The sequence below is a fragment of the Leptopilina boulardi genome, unplaced genomic scaffold (assembly GCF_019393585.1).
Source record: "Leptopilina boulardi isolate dan_hultmark-lab unplaced genomic scaffold, ZJU_Lbou_2.1 LbouV2_112, whole genome shotgun sequence".
Taxonomy (NCBI): domain Eukaryota; kingdom Metazoa; phylum Arthropoda; class Insecta; order Hymenoptera; family Figitidae; genus Leptopilina; species Leptopilina boulardi.
In genome coordinates this window covers 943,121-961,701 of record NW_026137655.1, presented here as the reverse complement: position 1 = coordinate 961,701, position 18,581 = coordinate 943,121, and the positions used below count along the sequence as shown (strand labels likewise).

At 27.2% G+C, this 18,581-nt stretch overlaps 1 protein-coding gene across 6 annotated transcripts in view; it reads right to left on the bottom strand.

Moving 5' to 3' along the window:
* Positions 1-8,872: 8,872 nt before the first annotated feature.
* The window catches only part of LOC127279279 (protein unc-13 homolog 4B), a 32,103-nt gene continuing 22,394 nt past the window's right edge, over positions 8,873-18,581 (bottom strand). For 4 of the 6 annotated variants that reach the window (XM_051301573.1, XM_051301544.1, XM_051301564.1 and 1 more), the window contains 16 exons: positions 16,106-16,270; positions 15,538-15,716; positions 15,331-15,375; positions 15,097-15,256; positions 14,395-14,918; positions 14,158-14,307; positions 13,938-14,075; positions 13,648-13,839; positions 13,187-13,478; positions 12,754-13,118; positions 12,484-12,673; positions 12,065-12,371; positions 11,701-11,781; positions 10,851-10,974; positions 10,563-10,756; positions 8,873-10,328 (listed from right to left, as the gene is read on the bottom strand). In XM_051301573.1, coding sequence (XP_051157530.1) covers positions 10,234-10,328; positions 10,563-10,756; positions 10,851-10,974; positions 11,701-11,781; positions 12,065-12,371; positions 12,484-12,673; positions 12,754-13,118; positions 13,187-13,478; positions 13,648-13,839; positions 13,938-14,075; positions 14,158-14,307; positions 14,395-14,918; positions 15,097-15,256; positions 15,331-15,375; positions 15,538-15,716; positions 16,106-16,270 — 3,201 coding nt within the window. In that variant the 3' untranslated portion in view covers positions 8,873-10,233. Of the gene's footprint in view, positions 10,329-10,562; positions 10,757-10,850; positions 10,975-11,700; positions 11,782-12,064; positions 12,372-12,483; positions 12,674-12,753; positions 13,119-13,186; positions 13,479-13,647; positions 13,840-13,937; positions 14,076-14,157; positions 14,308-14,394; positions 14,919-15,096; positions 15,257-15,330; positions 15,376-15,537; positions 15,717-16,105; positions 16,271-17,240; positions 17,543-18,581 lie in introns of those variants that run through there. The other 2 variants (XM_051301581.1, XM_051301546.1) reach the window with 2 other exon arrangements.

Below are 18,581 nucleotides of genomic sequence, written 5' to 3'. Positions count from 1 at the left end.
AAACGTGCAACAATGCATATGTGGGAATTTCGAATTTGTGTGTACGTGTGTTTGTGTGCAACCCTTGGTCTATGTGCGACACGGTCAACCCTCATCAGAGGGATTGAGCGAGCCAGCGGCCCCAACAGCGACATCCTTTATCATGGAAATGCAGGGGTCGTTGCACCAACCGGTGTATGCGTACACAAGTCTCTCTCTTCTCTCGCGTAAACGCCGAATCTTAAGATTATCATTGCTCTCCTCTCCTTTCTATCTCACTCTACTTCCTCTATTTTCTTTATATATCTTTGTCTTTATCTTCCTGTTCTTTTTATCTTTTCCTCGGATGGACTTCCGGCCTTTTCTGACTTCTTGTACCAAGGGCATATCTCTGTGAATCTCTCTCCTCCCGTGGTTGCTTTGTATATCTGAAATGAAAAGAAAGTTTACTATTCGTGATAATTCTCGACTTTTAACAATGGAGGTGTACACTTTAATATTATTTAATGTAGACTTTTTAATTGATATGTCAATATTTTATACACTGAAAAAATGCTGTGCGAATAAAAGCGTAAAAGTTAGGTTAAGATTACAGTTTATTGTTAATCTGAAAAAAAAAAATTTATTTTACCTTTCTTTTATTAGCCGTGTATTCAGAAATTAATAACACTGACAAAATGTTTGCAAAGAAAATGAGGTTAGGTTTCATAGCACGACGTTAAGTCAAACAATGCACAGTTAAAAAATAATTTCACTACTAACATAACAGTCTCTTAAGCACTACTCGTTTGTTTTTGACAAAATTTTTTACAAATTATAACGTTTTGTTTCAATAATCCGACAATGAAAAAAGATGTTTTCACGGCGCGAAACACTAGCGCAAATGAATCTCTAACCATGCGCGCGCAGGACTTGCAAACATACGTATAATTACCGGAACATGGCGAAATATACGGAACTGACCGTATACAGCCGCTACGCATGCGCACATACAGTCTTATGAAGAAAAGTAATCATAAATATACGTTTTTTTTATTAGAATTTAGAAACAGTGCGTTAATTTGACGATATTAAAGTACATAATTATATTATTTAGTTTATCAAGTGTCATAGTACATGTTTAATTTACACTGATTATGTGAAATATGTATACAGAAATAGAAATCCTAACCTCAAAATCTACAGCGAAAGATCTCGTGATTATTTCTTCGTTTTATAAATATTAATTACAACTCTTACAAAGAAAGTAAATATACAATAATAATGAAAAATATTAAAATTCATTGTCAAAATAGTTTTCAAAAAATATACAATACAATAATAAACAAATATAAGAAAATGTGTGAATAAGGGGAAAAAGTGACTTCTTTACTTTACCCCAATGATGATAAAAAATGATGTCCCCTCAAATTTGGAAGAAATCGATTTCACGTCTATCATATATATCAAAAGAATCATGGGAAAAATCAACATTTGTGACACTTACAATGAAAAGTAGAAAAACAAGTAAGTAAAATAAACATACTTTTGTTACTCAATTTTCATTTATTTTTCTCTGTGCGTGTAAAATATATTTTGTAGAAACCTAGTTGTCATCTTAATATTTTTCACACATCGTTTGTAAGGCAGTCTTCAATTTTTCAACTCATTTCAAAAAAAAAAAACCTAAGTAAAAGCGCGCTTGCGAAACAAAAAAACATGTAAAACATCAACTTTTTTTCTCGGCACTCGCCCCCCTTATTGTCGGTATATATGGAAAGAGAGGGAGAGAGAGAGAGGAGTTTCAAAACCAGAAGCCGAAAAAAGTACTGAAGCGCGAGGAAAACAGAGGTAAAAAGCTGAGCAACTGAGCAAAGAATATGTTGAACGTCAACGAACGGTCGAGTGTTAAAACAAACCGACTGGCACGAGCCATTATGGTATCAAGGAGATAAAACTCTTTTGAATGGGGTTGAGTGAAGTAATATCCAATATGTGTGACAGGCCATGCAGAACATTTTGGTTGTACTTGACAAAACCACTGACTTATAATTTTTAAGCTTGAAAGATCAAAAAGTCAAGTTAATTATATTTTAAATTATTCATTATTAAAAAATTTATTGCGAGAAATAATATGAAAAAAAATGCAATAATATTTATAAAAAGAAAATTCAGGATAATTTATAGAAACATGGTTATAAAAAATTTATATTTGTCAAAATTATTGATGATTATTTTTGCAATTTTACATCAATATTTTAATTAATATATGTATAATTATACGCGTGACACAAATATATTTATAAATTCGGCTCACAAAGAATTGTTTTTCGATATTTTTCTTCACATAAATAAAGCGCATATATCAATTAATATAGATATATATATATGATATTAAATATCCTTTTATGTAATCATTTCAAATCAACAATATAATTTAACTATACATATTATTCTGTCAGTCGATATAACTTTAATTGCCCACGTGGCATGACAAACGAAGCTTGACTTTTGAACTTGTTATTAAATTAACGTTCGTTATGCTTATATTTAAAAAAAAAATAGAATTTTGATATATAACCATTATTTCATGCATCAGGTGATATTAAAAGTCGAAAAATAAATTATCTAATTTATGATTTGAGAGAAAGACTAACAAAATTAATTGTAAAAATAATTTTCATTTTGCCTTGAAAGTACTCTTATTTTAAAAAAATTCCCGAGTATGACATTGGAATGATGAATATACGATATATATAAAAAAGTAAAAGATGTGTCTTGAGATGTAATTTCTGGCAGACTGCACCTGGACATTTTATATATGTATACAAGATCGTGGGTTAGAGTGTTCTGGTTTGAATGTTTATAGTTTTCGAGAAGCTGGGGTCGGAGGTACACACGTGACTGCAAATAACGAGAGACACTTCTCTGCACCTGGGTGATATAGTTTTAAGATGTTATTGCAGTGGTCTTTCACAAAAAAACAAGGCAACAAGCTTAAATTAGTACTTTATATATACGTAATATTAAATATATAAATGCAAAAAAAAAAATTTTTATATTTTTTTTTTAAATAAATATTTTATAAAAATAAATTTTTAAATAATTTAAATGTAAAAAAACATGTCATTTGTAATTTCAGTAATATAACAAGAGAGAGAGAGAGAGAGATGAAAACACAGATCGGTATTGAACGATAAGAAAAGAAGCATCAGCGGCAATTTAAGAAAAGACGATGAAGAAGAGAGAAACTTCTTCTAAACTCGTTTTGGTGAGTTTTTTTTATCAAAAGTTCGCTTTAATGCCAAATGCATTAAAAAGTCTTTACGCAGAGAGGACTAAAACGTATTCACGGCCGGTTTGAGACTAATCTAAAACTCTGTTTGGGAAGATCCGATAACGAGTGGTAAAGCACAGTCTATCATCGACGCAGCATCCTGCCTCCTGGACCGCCTTACTTATTAACGAGGAACTCCCCGGGTATAATGGGCCATGGGCCTCGTTAAGAACTTACTTAAATCCCACTTTAAGAAGAAACTGTTTCACTAACTTCCTGCAATCGACTTTTGCTACACGATATCCTCTCTCTCTCTCTCTCTCTGACTCCAACTTTCTGGGATGGTTTTATAAAAAGCAGATAATAAAACTTATGTTCCCTAGTGTAATATTTAAATCAGTGAAAATTTTCATTGATAATAATGAAGATAATAAAGATAATAATAAAAATAATAAAAATAATAATAAAGTTAGTAATAAAGAAAATAATATTTTTCCTTATATGGAAAAACAAAAATAACTATTGGAAAATGAAATAAAAAAAATGCTTTTTGTAAATAAAATTATTCATACTCTATAATTAAAGGAGTATAAATATTAATTATAATGTTGCATATATACTCTAAAAGCTTCAATTACTCACTCTATAATATGTATGTACATATACAACATTATGAAAGTTGACATTAAACACTCAAACAGAATTAATATTGAACATGATTTATAAAATGAAGAATAAATTAAAAATGTCGTATAATTTTCCGATAAACCATTTTAGTTTATAATAATAAAAAAAAAATGTATAATTAAAAAATTTATAATTAAGAATTTTTGATCTTAATTCAATCGCACATTTTCTATACAGGAAATTGTAAATTCTATTTTCATTGCGCAATTTTCAATGAGAAGAGATTATATAAACAAGATATGAATTAAATATAGGTACGTTATAGATAAAAAAAAAAAAAGAAATTAATACTGCTAACAAAAAAGAAAAAAAAAGAAAGAAAGGGTACTAGTGCGGTATTAAATGGCGAATGGGTCCTGGAGATGTTTTAAGCCTCACTGGAAGTGCAGAGGCACGCATGATGCCACACAATTCTAATTTCAATTTAATGCCGATTTATTATGACGATCGCGCGCGGAAATGGTCGCATAGGGTGAAACGCGTTTTGCACCCAAGGGCTATGTCCGTTCTTGTAATAATGTCGAATCAACGTTGGTCACGTTCCACATGAATGATGTTACTCTCTCTCTCTCTCTCTCTCTATCTCTCTGTGTGTCTTCGATTTGGTCGCATATTTTTTTTTTTAGTCTGGCCACGAGCCGGATCGTGACACTCGTAAGTCCACGCAGGATGAACATTTATGAATGTACCAGTCCTTATTTGGATATATACGAGGGTAAATCAGCCATATATTGTTCGATATTCTCTCTTCGTCGATTATTGATAATGATAAACTATTTTGCGCGCGTATTTACAAAAAATTATTATAATATAATATTTTATAGAAAAATTGATTCAATTTTTTTTTTTTTGAATCATTGTAAAAAGTCTGATGATGATTTAATTTTTTGAATGAGTCGTAAAATTGATCTTTTTGTAAACATAATATGCGCACATAATATTATTCCTTTATATGTATATATATATATGAATTTGATTTCATGCTAAATGATTCAAGGAGGTTCTTCACTTGACAGTAAATCTCATTTTGAATTGCCGACCTTAACCTTAGTGACGTGCAATATTTTTGCTTCCTCGAATATAAGTGCCGACTTACTAGAGAAACTATTTATGCCTTTTAAACCTGTCAAAATTTAAATGGATTGAATATGAAATGAAAAGTGATACTCATTTTACTCGTTTATCATTTAAATTTTTATTATTATATTCTTTCTTCTTAATTGCAAATATATATATATACACAAGATTATTTTTATTATTCCACAAATATTGTATTCTAATCTTTATTTATTTTTTTGTTTTAATTAAAACTGTCAAAGTTTTAAAAACAAAAAAAAATATATTTAAAAAAGTGAAGAAAAAAATAAAATAAAAAAATATTTTATTTTTTTCAGCAACATTAATGAATTTTCAAAATAGTGATAATACAAATTTGTTTATAGTTTTAAAACTTTAATTAGAAATATTTTGTGATTAATATTGTATTTTAATTTCTTATCATTTTTGGAATAAATTTCCCTTCTTTTGTAATTTTATTTATTATACAAAAATTGAGTAACCTTCTATTTTTGTACAAATCTCATAAAATTCCGATACATCTTCTCCCTTGAGAATTAGCTCCCTTTTACTCTTGACTTATATGTCCTTCGATTTCAGTATTTCATTAAAGTTCAAAAGTATTTCAAGAGCTTGACAAACTTTAATTTAACTGAATTTAAACCTTTAACAACTATCAAAGATTTTATATTATAAAGAAAAAAAAGGGGCACACGATTATTGAAAAAAAAATAATTAATTAGAATTTTCATTTTAAAGAATTTTATTATAAATAATTATTTTTTATAATAATTATAATTTATAAGTAATAATTATATTTTCTAATAATTAATTAATTTTTCAATTTTCAAATTAGCATTTCACAGTAAAAAGAAAGGTATTAATTTAATACCAACTTCAGGTACGAAATTTTCATTTGGTTCTATTTTGATATCTAAAATCGGTACTGTTTTAGTACTTTCTTTTTATAGTGTTGACAGAATTTCTTTTTTATACGAATTTTTACTTAAAAAAATGTTTAGCTACCAAATTTGTGTTTGGAAGAATTTTTAATTTATATATGATTATTTAAGAGAATTTTAATTAAATCGAATGTTAATTCAACAGAATTCTCATTCAATCGAATTTTTAAATGACAGAAATTCGAATTTTAATTTATCCGAACTTATATATTTGTACAAATTTTTAATTAATAGAATTTTTAAGACGCCGAATTTTCATTTGTCCGAAATTACAAATGCCCGAACACAAAGGGAAATTCGTTGTTATAAAAATTCTATCAATTGAAAACTCGTACAAATAAAAGTTCGGACAAATTAAAATTCTTTTTAATAAAAAATCATGTGAAAGAAAATAACTGTAAAATAAAAATTCTGCCAAACAAAAATTCGGTAGATAAAAATTCGTGTAAAAATTAAATCTATCAAATTTTAATTTGAAAATTTGCCTAAAAAATAATTCCTATTTATAATATTTTACGATTGTTTATTATATGTTGATGTATATATCTTAAAAAAAAAAACTAGTGGAAAAGACAAAATTGTAAAACTTTGTAAAAAGTACACAATGGAGAAATAAAATCTATCTATCTATCTAATTCCTACTTATAATAAAATTTTTTAAAATAAAAATTCTAATTTAATAATTTTTTTATGGAAAATTCATGCGCCCAAAAATATAAAAAAATATTTTTAAATAAATTCAAATGTTTAAAAATTTTTTATTTATTTATATTTTTTCAGCAATTTTAATTAATTTTCAAAATATCGATAAACATACAATCTAAATCTGAATTAGTAAAAATGTTTACTAATTTAAATTAGTGACTCACTTTTTACTTTAGAATTAGTTAAATTTTACTAATTGTTAGGAAAAGTTACTAATAATTAGTAAAATTTTACTAATTGAGAAGCAAAAAGTGAGTCACTAATTCAAATTAGTAAACTTTTTTACTAATTAAGATTTAGAGAGTATTTTTTGTTTAGTTTTAAAATTTTAATTAAAAAAATAAAATATATATTTAATTAAAATAAAATATGTAAGCGGATTGTTAAAGATAGAACACATGGAAATAATAAAGTGTTCTTTAAAAATAATTGTGTCCCCCCTCTGTAAACTATATGCAAGTTGAAGATTATCCAAGATATATCTCTTTGCAGTGCGGTAACCGCACGGAACGGTAAATTAAACTGTGTAGCTTCTGTAAATAGGATATATATATATAGGGAGAATGTAGATGTAAAGATCAACTGGAGGGGAAAGAGTAATGGATTATTCGGTTCGATGGATCGTGGCATTTTGTGACATCCTGTCCGATTATGAAGCTTACACATTTTTTTTTCCTTCCTTTTTATTATATATTCGCACGCAATACGCACTCAGGTTTTTTTACCAGATAATTCTTGGACTTTTAAACTTATAAAAAAGTATAAGAACTTGTGAAATCCCCTTGTTTATTTTGATAATATTTCAACCTAAAACCTTGAGGTGTAAGTCTGGAATTTATTTCTCAAAGATTTTACGTTTCTTTTTAAATCTTTTGAAAAATTTTTCTTATTGCAGTCACGAAATATGTATCTGTCTCCTCGAGTGGTCAAAACATATTTTTTCCATAACAATAAAGTATATTTTAATTTGTTGTATAAAAGAATTTTTTTTTCTTTCTAAAAAAACAATATTTTTAGTATAGTTATGACAAATAAAATAATCAATCAATCATTTATCTGAAAAAAAATAATATTGAGTAATTTATAAATTAGAAAGGCTGAAGATAATGATCATCATTTTTGAAAAAATATTTTGAATGGATCATTTCTACGATGTGTGTATGTGTGTGTAAAAACTTGTTAATGTGAACTGTGTGTCCTGTCAAAGTGATTCTTTGTGTTGAACTTGACGTGCACGGGGCACACTCTCATAGATTAAATGTGATCTAAGTTTCAGACTCTCTTATATGCTAATTGGCAAAACCTTTTCAGAGACTCGTTTGTCGTGCCGTGGGGTCGTTTCAAAACTTACAAATCTCCGTGTCAGCGACACATCAACTGTCATCTAGGATTATAAAATCCGGTTTTTGATTCACTATATATAGCTCACATGACGGGTGTCGATGAGAGTAATAATGGACCATCGAAAAAAAAAATATAACCCTGGTCCAACATCTGTGAAATATGTCATATATACGCAAAATGGACACGTGATTTTAAATTATGAAATTTATACGAAAATTTTTCGCGTAAAAAAAAATGTATATATGCTTTTAAAAAAAAATATTTTTGCATTTTTAATGCAATTTTTCTCTTTTCTCATCGTTATTTTGCAATATGTGGTTCAATTCAGAAATGATGTGAACCCATTGTTATATATAAATTCATTGGTCATTGACTACCATATATATATATATATATATATATATATGACACAAGTGCCATTTGAAGTAGCGTTCAATGATTTCATACAAAAGCAATCATCATCGCATGTCAGTCATTGGATGGCGTTTCAATATCGATGGACATTTCAGATAATAACCCATTACGTATCTATACACACAACATTTATAGCGTATCTTGACAATGTTTAGATCTCTTTTGTTATTACACTGCATTTCACCCGTGTGTGTTGTCAAAACCGGTAGTTCACCATTGAAATGATGACGTCTCGCGACCGGAAACGATGACCGAGTTGGTCTTTTTTTTTTACTCCCTCCGTCTCATTATAAATACAGAGGCGAGCAAAAAAAAAAAAAAAATTGTACACCGGATGTATGTATTTTAATTTGAAAATTCATATATACGAGAATTTAATCCCTTTACAAATGGAGTTAATCTCTTTTGATATAATAACAAACAAATACGATATTAATGGTATTTGGTTAAAAAAAAAAAAAATTCAATGTGATTATTAAAATATTTTATTTTTTATATATGCAATAAATAAATATACAACGATGAATGACAATAAAATATGAAATGTTATTTCCAAAAATTAAAGAAAATCATAATCTTATAAAAATTATACTATTCTATAAAATATCGAAAAAAATTTCATTTGTTTTAAAAAAAGATCAATTTTGTACAAATTTTTGTTAAAAGTTAAATTAAACATTTATAAAGTAACGAATTACTTTTTTAAAATAGTTTTCCAAATAACATTGTTTTTATTTATTTTGAAGCTTTGTTAATTATAAAAAAAAAAAATAATCTACACTTTTTTTTTTTTTTTTTGATATATAACATTTGTTTCATTAAGTATTTTTCCTTAACTTATTCTGTTATTATAGAATATTTTATGGCATAATGAGGTTTCTGGTTACATTTTAAATATATGCAGTAGTTTTCATATACATACAGATCTAGTTTCATGCAATTAACATCGAATCATAAGTACACATAAAAATGAAAATTTATGGTATATAATAACGGTTTGTTAAGTAAATAATTATCTTGTTTCTGCATCAGTGGACAATCTTCACAAGTAATTTTCATACTAAATACATAGTTGAATTTCCGTTGAAACTGTATAAATTTTTGCCACTTATAGAGACTGATTTCTGTTTGGTAGTAAAAAAAAAAATTTTTTTAAACATGATTTTCCATAATAAAACTTTGAACGAAAGAACTGCACTTATTGTATATTTCAAAAAAAAATTCACACAGCCTTTAATGAAAATTTTTGCAATGTTAGAAAAATTCTTTTGAATTTCTTTTTCATTTTTTAAAAAATAGTTTAAATTTAATTAAATTTTAAAATTAATCTCAAATGGTAATGACATTTTTCTCGCCATGGAAAAAAATGTTTCTATACATATATATTTATTTCACATATCATATGAAGTCTCTTATTATGATTTCTAAAGATTTTTCATTTTGCTTTCATAATTCTATTCAGTTAATTGAGAGTTTTCATAAAATATGCTTATTGACAATTTATTAATTTAAAAAAAAATTCCCAGGCTTCTTTCTAATGCTGAACAGAAAAAAATAAAATCATACGTATATGTAGAATATTCTACAATAAGCGCAATTTATAGTTATTAAATATTTGTATAAAATTATTGTAAAAATAAATTGTAGAAAGTTTTATTATTTGTTTGTTTTTTTTTTTTTAATTAGTTGAAATTATTATTTCAATATTTATCCAGGATAAATTCGCGTATTTTTAAAGATTTTTAAAGAAAATTTGGAGAATATGGAACGTTTTAAAAATGAACGGGCGTTCAATTTGACAATTAAAGTTGAACCCCGCTCATTCCATGATTATCTTGCATTCAATTTTGTATTCAATTTCGAAATGAAATCCATTGCTAGACTGTCGCCTTTTCTATTCTCCAAAGCTCGTACAGCATCCGTATCTTTATGAAACAAATTTAAAACACATTATTTTTATTACTATTTTTTTAAATATTTTTTATTAAGTAATATCAAAGATTTTCTTTATTTTAAATAATGTTATTTTGAAATCAATGTATAAAAAAAAAAAAAAACTAGAGTAAGTAAAGAATTCTCGATTTGCAATTTGTAAAGTTTTCTTGTACCTTGTACCTATATTCTATGAAGTCGATAAAAGAAAGAAAAGGTAAACTCACTCTTCGTAATTGGTCGAGAAAGTTTCAAGTGGATTTGCTCCAGGGTTTCGATATGCTGGTCAGGCCCTGTTTCAGGAATTTCGCTGAAATTTAAAAATGCTTCAGCCATGAATTTTGTTCGTAGAAAATCCTTATCTTTCACCTCAAATACTAAAATTGCATCCTCTATGCCTTTTTGTTCCGTTGTCAAAGAACTAGAAAATAAAAATTAAAAATTTAATTATATTTAAAAATAGATATAATATTAAATAAATTTTCAAGGCAAAAAAAAAAAAAAAGTTAACTTACATATTAAAATGTTCATCAAACAGAGGGAAGAGTGTTTCTTTATGAATACGAGTTTTTGGCATTTTAGCTTCCGCAAATTTTTCTTCTGGCAGTAATCGAAGTTTCACATAAGGATCACATTTTCCTGTAAAATAGAAAACATGACACATTATTTTTTTTTATGTAAAATAATTTTTTTTTTTTTTTTTAACAATGTCCTACAGTGAAAAATGCTGCATGCACTAATGTTCTGCGCTAGAAAGAGATTTCTATTATTAATAAAGAAACACCTTTTTTTAATCACAACAAAAGATGACAATTTTTCTCTTAACCCTTTTTTTGATTTTTAAATTTTCAAATAGAAAATATATTTTTCTTCCATTATTGTAAAGCTTCCTCTTGAGGAAGCAAAATAATTTTTTTTTTATTGGCAGATTAATAATCGAGAAAAAAAATGTATGTTTAATAAATAATGATTTTTAAGTATAATTTTAAATGATTATATTTAGCAAATATTTAATAAAGATATTGAAAAATATATTTATTATTAAATATTTATTTAATATACTAATTTTATTAATAATTGTCGGAATATCGGGGAAAAATATGGAAGATTGAAAATCGATGAAAACCCATTTCCTTCCAGACTGATGTAAAATGGAAAATGTTCATGTCTCGTGCAAGTTTCCAAGAAAAATGAGAGAAAATTATATTTATATATTAATAACTGAAAATGAGGAAAATGTTTTCTAATTTTTTTTATTTCAGTCTTCATTCAAAAATCTATATAGTTCGAACAGGCAACTATGGATTGACGAGGGCGAGTGGTAGTCTGATCTGTTTTTTTTTTTTTTTTCTTTTTTTTACATACTTGTCTTCCCCTCTGTCAGTCTTTGTTTAGATTTTGAGTGCAGTTTGCGTTCAAGAGTGGACAGCTTTCCTATAAAATCGCCTATAAAAATTGAAAAGAAATGTCATTTCAAGGACGTGTTCCGCTTTTGCAATTAACCTGACAGAGATTTTTTTTTTTTTTTTGTTCTTAAACCCATAATATTAATAATATTCTCACAATTCTTATTTTTCTCTTCCTCTTGGTAAAAAAAAAAAAATTGAATCATTTTAAGATAAAAATTGGGAACGAAATATATTGATTCTTAACGAAGGAAGAATAGAGGGATAATAAATTAGAAAGTGAAAGTTATAAATGAAAAAAAAAAAAACGTCTTTTTATCTACCATTGCTGTCCATTGGTCTGAGATTTCGCGCATTGAGAATCTGAATGTTCAACGAGTTGTCGATAAACTGTGCCCTGACAGTAAGGAGACCGTATACAGGGTCCTCAAGTTCCTTCTGCTCTCGAATCCTTTCGAGATTATATCGATGAATCAACTCGGCAGTTTCGAGCCCATGGAGCTTTAAGAGGCTCTCAATCTTCTCCAATACTTGAACATTCGCAGCCTCGTCCGCTCCGAGGTTGAAGAACCGGATGAGGGTGTGAAGAGTACGGTGCAGATTCGAATAGAAGGACGGTGGTCTCCTTTTCTGCATAAAAGACAATGAGGGTTCTTCAGAACATAATATACAAAGCGTATAAAACCCATATACTGTCACATAATCTTAATTCTTCATAAAAAAAAAAAAAAAAACAACCCACCTCCAAATTACTGTTGACCAAATCCCATAATGTTTCAGAAATAATTTCCCAAATAACAATTAATACAGTGGTGAAATTATCTTGATTGAGATTTTCATGAAGCGTTGTTAAATTTGAATCCAAATAATGTAGTAATCGATCCATTGCATTGCTTGTTGTGTCTATCAATTCAGCACCTTCCATTAGATATCTGTATGTGGAAAATTTAGTTGAAAGATTATCGCAAGTTATATTAATAACATTATTGAATATAGTTTGTTCGATAAATACCTGTTAATAGCAGGTGTCATGTTATTAGCAACCATCTTGAGTAAATCAATAATTTTGTCTTTAACACTGTCTGTTGCGTTGTCAATAATAAGCTGCAAAGTTTGCCTACAACGTTCAGCTTCCTGTTCGGGCTTGTTTTCCAAGAGGGCATCAACAATACCTTGCATTCCCAAGTCATTAGCCAAAGGGGCAATAGATGTTCTGATATAGTCAATATTATTAATGGCAAAACACCAGGCATTTGAGACCTCAAATTTCCTCTCATAAACACTATTATTCGATATATTGTCTTGTTCTATTTGTGTAACTTGTTCCGCTTTATTTGCCATTTTATCGGCGTATGCTATCGAACATTTGCAAATATCCTGAAAAATTAAAAATAAAATTAAATATACTTTAAAATTAAATAAAAAATTTTAAAAAAAAAACCTACGTCAATAATTTTGGCAATAAATGTATAAGATCCTTCAATATCCGGCCATGCTAATTGTGTCCAAAAGACTTTGATTTGATAAAAGATTGTCAATGTGTCTACAGCACTGGAACTATATTGAACAGTGCTGTCGACTGGTTGTAAAGTGTCAAAATCTACTGCTCTGTCAATTCGCTTTAAAGCCTTGTAAACAGCAATGTCCAACCAGTGGGCGACTCCAGCCCTAAACCAGTCGTAGTAATTTTGAATTTTCATCTCCTCCAGTCCTTCTGCACACAAAACGTGTCCAAGCCTATATATATATAAGAGAAATAGAAAATAATATATATACACACAATAAATACTGCATTCAATTTCCATATTTTGTTTACATAGAAAAAAAATTTATCCTGATTAATTTTAAGCAAAATTTTGCTTTCAATTTTTGAAAAAATTTATTTAATCCATTTTTTATTACTTACGCTGCATATCTTTGAAGAGCTAAATAAAGTTCAAATAAAGTTGTACCAAGTCCCAATTCAGCATCTTCGCTACTTTCAATTTGTATTCTTTTTAATCTTGCACAAATATCTTCAACAATAATCATACACATATCACTGATTCTTTTTTCATACATAACGTAAAGTGTCCTTGCATACGGAAAGTTGATTCTCCTGTAAAAGAAATATTTTTTTATTATATAAGAATTATAATTTATACCATATTTATTTATTCTGTAGATTATAAAACGTCATATGAAAATGCAACATACTTGATAAAAATTTTATCATGCATTTCGATAGCTCGTTGTAAATCAGCTCTTATCAATTGAATAACTTTAATATGAAATTGTAAAGCTTCTTCATCTGAATGACCCTCTAATGTATTATTTCCCTCTATATATTCGAACCTGAAATTATTTTTCAAAAATAAATTGATAAAATAATTATATAGTTGACGTAAATATTTCTTCGTTATTTTTTTATATTCACCATTCAGCTCCTCCTTGAATCACAGTATATTCCAAAGCTTGAAGAATATTAATTTGTGTTCCATCTGGTTCTGGAAACCAACTATACATTTTTGCTGGAAAAAGATCCACGTTCTCAGGAATATTTAGCGTTGATATTGACGATAATATTCTAAAAAAAAAGTTTAAATAACCAAACAAATTATATAATTTTTGAAAAATAAAATTTTTAAATATTCATAAAATTTATAATACAAACCCTAAAATAGCAGAGAGTTGATGAAAAACATTATTTCCTTCAGCGGGGAATTTTCTAATTTTTCTAATACAATTTAAACATGAATAAATTAATTTTCTCGTCGCTTCCCAAAATAGTTTTGTCTCATCAGATGAAAATAAATTATTTTCCAATGGTCTCAATAATTCGAGAATAATTTTATTAAATAATGTAAAACTAAGTGGATGTTCTTGATGAACACGTGAAAATTCAACCCATTCGGCAAGTGAAACATTTCTCGTTAAAAGTCCTCTTTGTGCAATATGCTGTAAAATTAATGCCTCTGCTGGTGGTGACCATTTACTGGACCAACAATATTTTTCCATTTTTTGTGTATCCAATTCGTGCATCAATAATATTCTCAATAAATGCCTGTGTTCTTGACATGACACCTGAGTATCATGTTCAGCGCTAAAAGCCAATTTTAATCTGACAACACCTCTTCGTTTTGACTTGTTCTTTTTTTCCAATGGATACCAAATACAACTTCCTGACACTGGAATGTCCTGAAAAATATTTTTGTTTTAACATCTATTTTTAAATTAAATTTTTTTTTTTGGTTTTTATTCTTTTAGAGAAAATTTTAACAATGAGATAATTATAATTTTTTTCTACGCACATGAGAATAATATTATGTATTGATTTTATATAGATTCGAATTAATGGAAAATTATTTTTTATTACCTTTAGAGGTATTCGAGTGCGTCCAATGAATTCATTATCGTGATTGCCAGTTGTTGCTGTGACAGCAATTTCTTTTGCAAGTTTCATTAGTCCACGTACACCCTTTACATCTTTGACTTTATTCATTTTTTCCGGTACCGTTTCCGCAGCGTCAAAATCCCTTTTAATTTAAAATTTTGTGAAAATTATTTAAAGAAATAGTCTTTTTTTTTAAGGTACTATTTAAATATTTACCATACTTCCAGAGCCAAAACATCATTTATTGAATCGCTCACAGGTCTGTGAATTGAAAATAAAATTGCAATTATTTATTAACTATGAAAAAATATCTATTGGAAAATTAATAAAAAAAAAAAATACAAATCTCCAGAAGTATATAATTATCAGGAAATATGTTTTTTTCAAATAAGATTTTTTGTAATATTTTTTTTTCTGACTTACAATTCAAAATGCTCTTCCCATGTTGGGGTGAGTGTTTCTGTCTTAACGGCAGTGTTGTATCTGCGAGTTGGAGCCGACTCGAGATAAAGTGCACAAAAAGGGTCACTTAAGCCATTTGCATCCTTGGAAACGAGTTCCTTTGCCTCTATCACTTCCACGTTGAGATGCAGTTCCGGAGCCTAAAAGAGACATACATTTTTTTTTAAAAAAAAAAGAAAAAAAAATTTGTATAATATACAAACAAAAGTAATTTGCAAATTCTTGTATTTACTGAAAAAGCTTTTTTAATTTTCAAAACAAAATTAAAAATTGTATTATCCGTTTTTTTTTAAATGCAAACTTCAATAACTTTGAGCGCAGTCTAGGTATCCTTGAAAACTATCAACAAAAGTTTCAAAAAAGAACTTGTGCAAAGTTTCTTTTTAAAGTGTTTCCACTTGCTCTCTAAGTTTCTTTATAAGAACAATAATTTTTCAACTCTTTTTTTTCTTGCCAGTAACAAGAGAAAAATTTTTTTTGATTGAGATCTCTGTTAAGTGGATAATAAAAAAGGAATTTATTTACAAACCTCCATATTTCGGGTTTCTTCCAATACTCGTTCATGTACTTCGTTATCAACTTTAAATGCCTGTTGTAAATGACAAAGCATTGCTTCTTTACCGCACTCATCGGACTCATCGTAGCCAATTTGATGCTGTATCATAAATACCACTGCAGAATAGAGTTCTTCAATCTAAAATCAAAATATTTCATCTATATTAATAATAATAATAATGAATTATTTAATAACAATAAATTATTATTGCAATAAATTATTATTATTTAATAGGAATTAATTATTGACAGCTTCAAGTTATAAATTAGAATATTTTTTTGAACCCTGAAAAATTATGATTAAAATCGCACAAAGAAGAAATAATTATATTTTATAATCTTTTCTAAAATATTTGTGTTATTCTATTTAAAAAAAAAAAGAAACTACTTTATTTACTATTAATGTAATTCAGAGAATAAATTTTAAATAAGACTCACGTTGACACTGTCAATGTATGTCAATTAAATAAGTGACGATATTAATTTTCTTTAATAGATGTCTTTTTTTTGTAATAATAGTAAGTTCGCAGTTTTTAAAAGAATAAACGACATTAAAAATAATCCTATTTTTATAATTATTATAATTATCTATAATTTAATTTTTTAAATTTGTTTAATTGCATTAAAATTTTCAAAGTACTTATAAATTATATCAAATTGAGAATTTTAAATTTCCATTATTTCAAGATTTTTTATTTTTTCAACAATTATTATTGAACCATATCAAAGGGTCATATTATCTCATCTCATAATAATCTAGTTTTTATTTTTATATATACAATATCAATTCGAGTATTTCACGTTATATACGATGTTTTCAGAAACTAGTAGTTGTCTGTGATTCTTGGCCAATCATCTTTTCTATGTCAAGTGCGTTTCCCAATTACAAACTATTTTTGGGTTTACGAATCGCACACAAAGTTATTAATAACATTTGAAAATTTATTATACGAATTAAAATAAACTTTTTGATATTTTAATAAAAAAAAAAGTACAAAAATTGTCTAAAAATCGTGATTTTAATTCCTAAAATAAAAATTACTTTCCTTAAAATTCCTTCTTTATAATTATTTTTTTTTTTTTTTTTTTTGCCATTCAGTGAAACTCACCGTCATTGCTTGCAAAAGAGCATGTGTTCTTCTTTCAAGTTCTGCCTTAGGAATTCCCCGGAAAGTATTCATTTTTTTATTACAATTATTAAGGATATCAACCCCAGTGAGAGTACTTGGCTTAACCATTTTCACTGATTTAGAAACCATTTATAACTCAAAAATCACGAAAACAAAGTGTCACGACAAAAAAAAAGTCAATGATAAATGTTTATAGAAAGTTTTTACACTTTATATTCATTATTATATATTTCTTTTTTCACATTTAAATCACTATTGCATTTGTATCACCAAAAAAAAAACTGCCAACAAATTCAAAATCTTTTAATTACTGTTCAATTTATTTTATATATATATTTTTTTTTCAATTGCACTGTAAATTTTGCTTTGCATAACAAAATTGATATCATTTTAATTAATATCTATTAATATCGTTTTTAATCATTTTATCAGTATTATTTACCATTAGCGTCCATTTATTTTTAATTATTAGCAATATTCCATAATAAAATGTGAGAAAATTATAATTTCAATCTGAAATATGTATATACACATGAATAGTCTTTTGATTTAATGAAAGGGCGCTTTTTAATAATCAATGTTTGTGATTGTTGTATTTTTAACATCTTTAATAATTTTTAATTGCGTGAGTAAACTAGTTCTTCACTTTTTCAAACATTTTCAATGTTTTCAATTTCAGGCGTGTATTAACATTATCCAAAAACCCTTGTATTAAAAATAAATTAAACTATAATATTGTAATCACAATATTTTTTTTTTCACAATTTAACACAATCAAAAACATAATTTTTTTATATAATTTAGAAAAACAATATTTATCATGAAAAGAGCAATTATTGGTCTTTTAGTAAAAGAACAAAGGCCCCTTCTCGGCCACTTTTAGGACGGGAGTGATAACAATGAACTTGGGGGCAACTGATCACGACCTCAATCACAAATACAATGCTTTCGGCATATTCAATATCGTACGTATTTCAAAGACGATACGATTGGAAAAAGACAATCAAATACTGATATAAAAGAGACATTGGAAAAAAAAAATTTTCTTTTTTGTTTTATAGTGATTTGTCAATAGGGGTTTTTTTTTAACTTTTTATTTTATTCAATTGGCAGAGGCCTATATATACGTAATTTCACTTTGCACTTAACAACTTCCGAATACTTAACACATCAATCAATGTAGACTTTGAGAATGCGAATAGCTCATTTAAAAATAGAATTAGTTGTTCGTAACTTGAAAAAGAAAAATTCAACTGGACTATGGGCCCGATCTTTCAAAGGTCAAAAATAAATTTATCTTATCCTAAGATTTATTTAGTG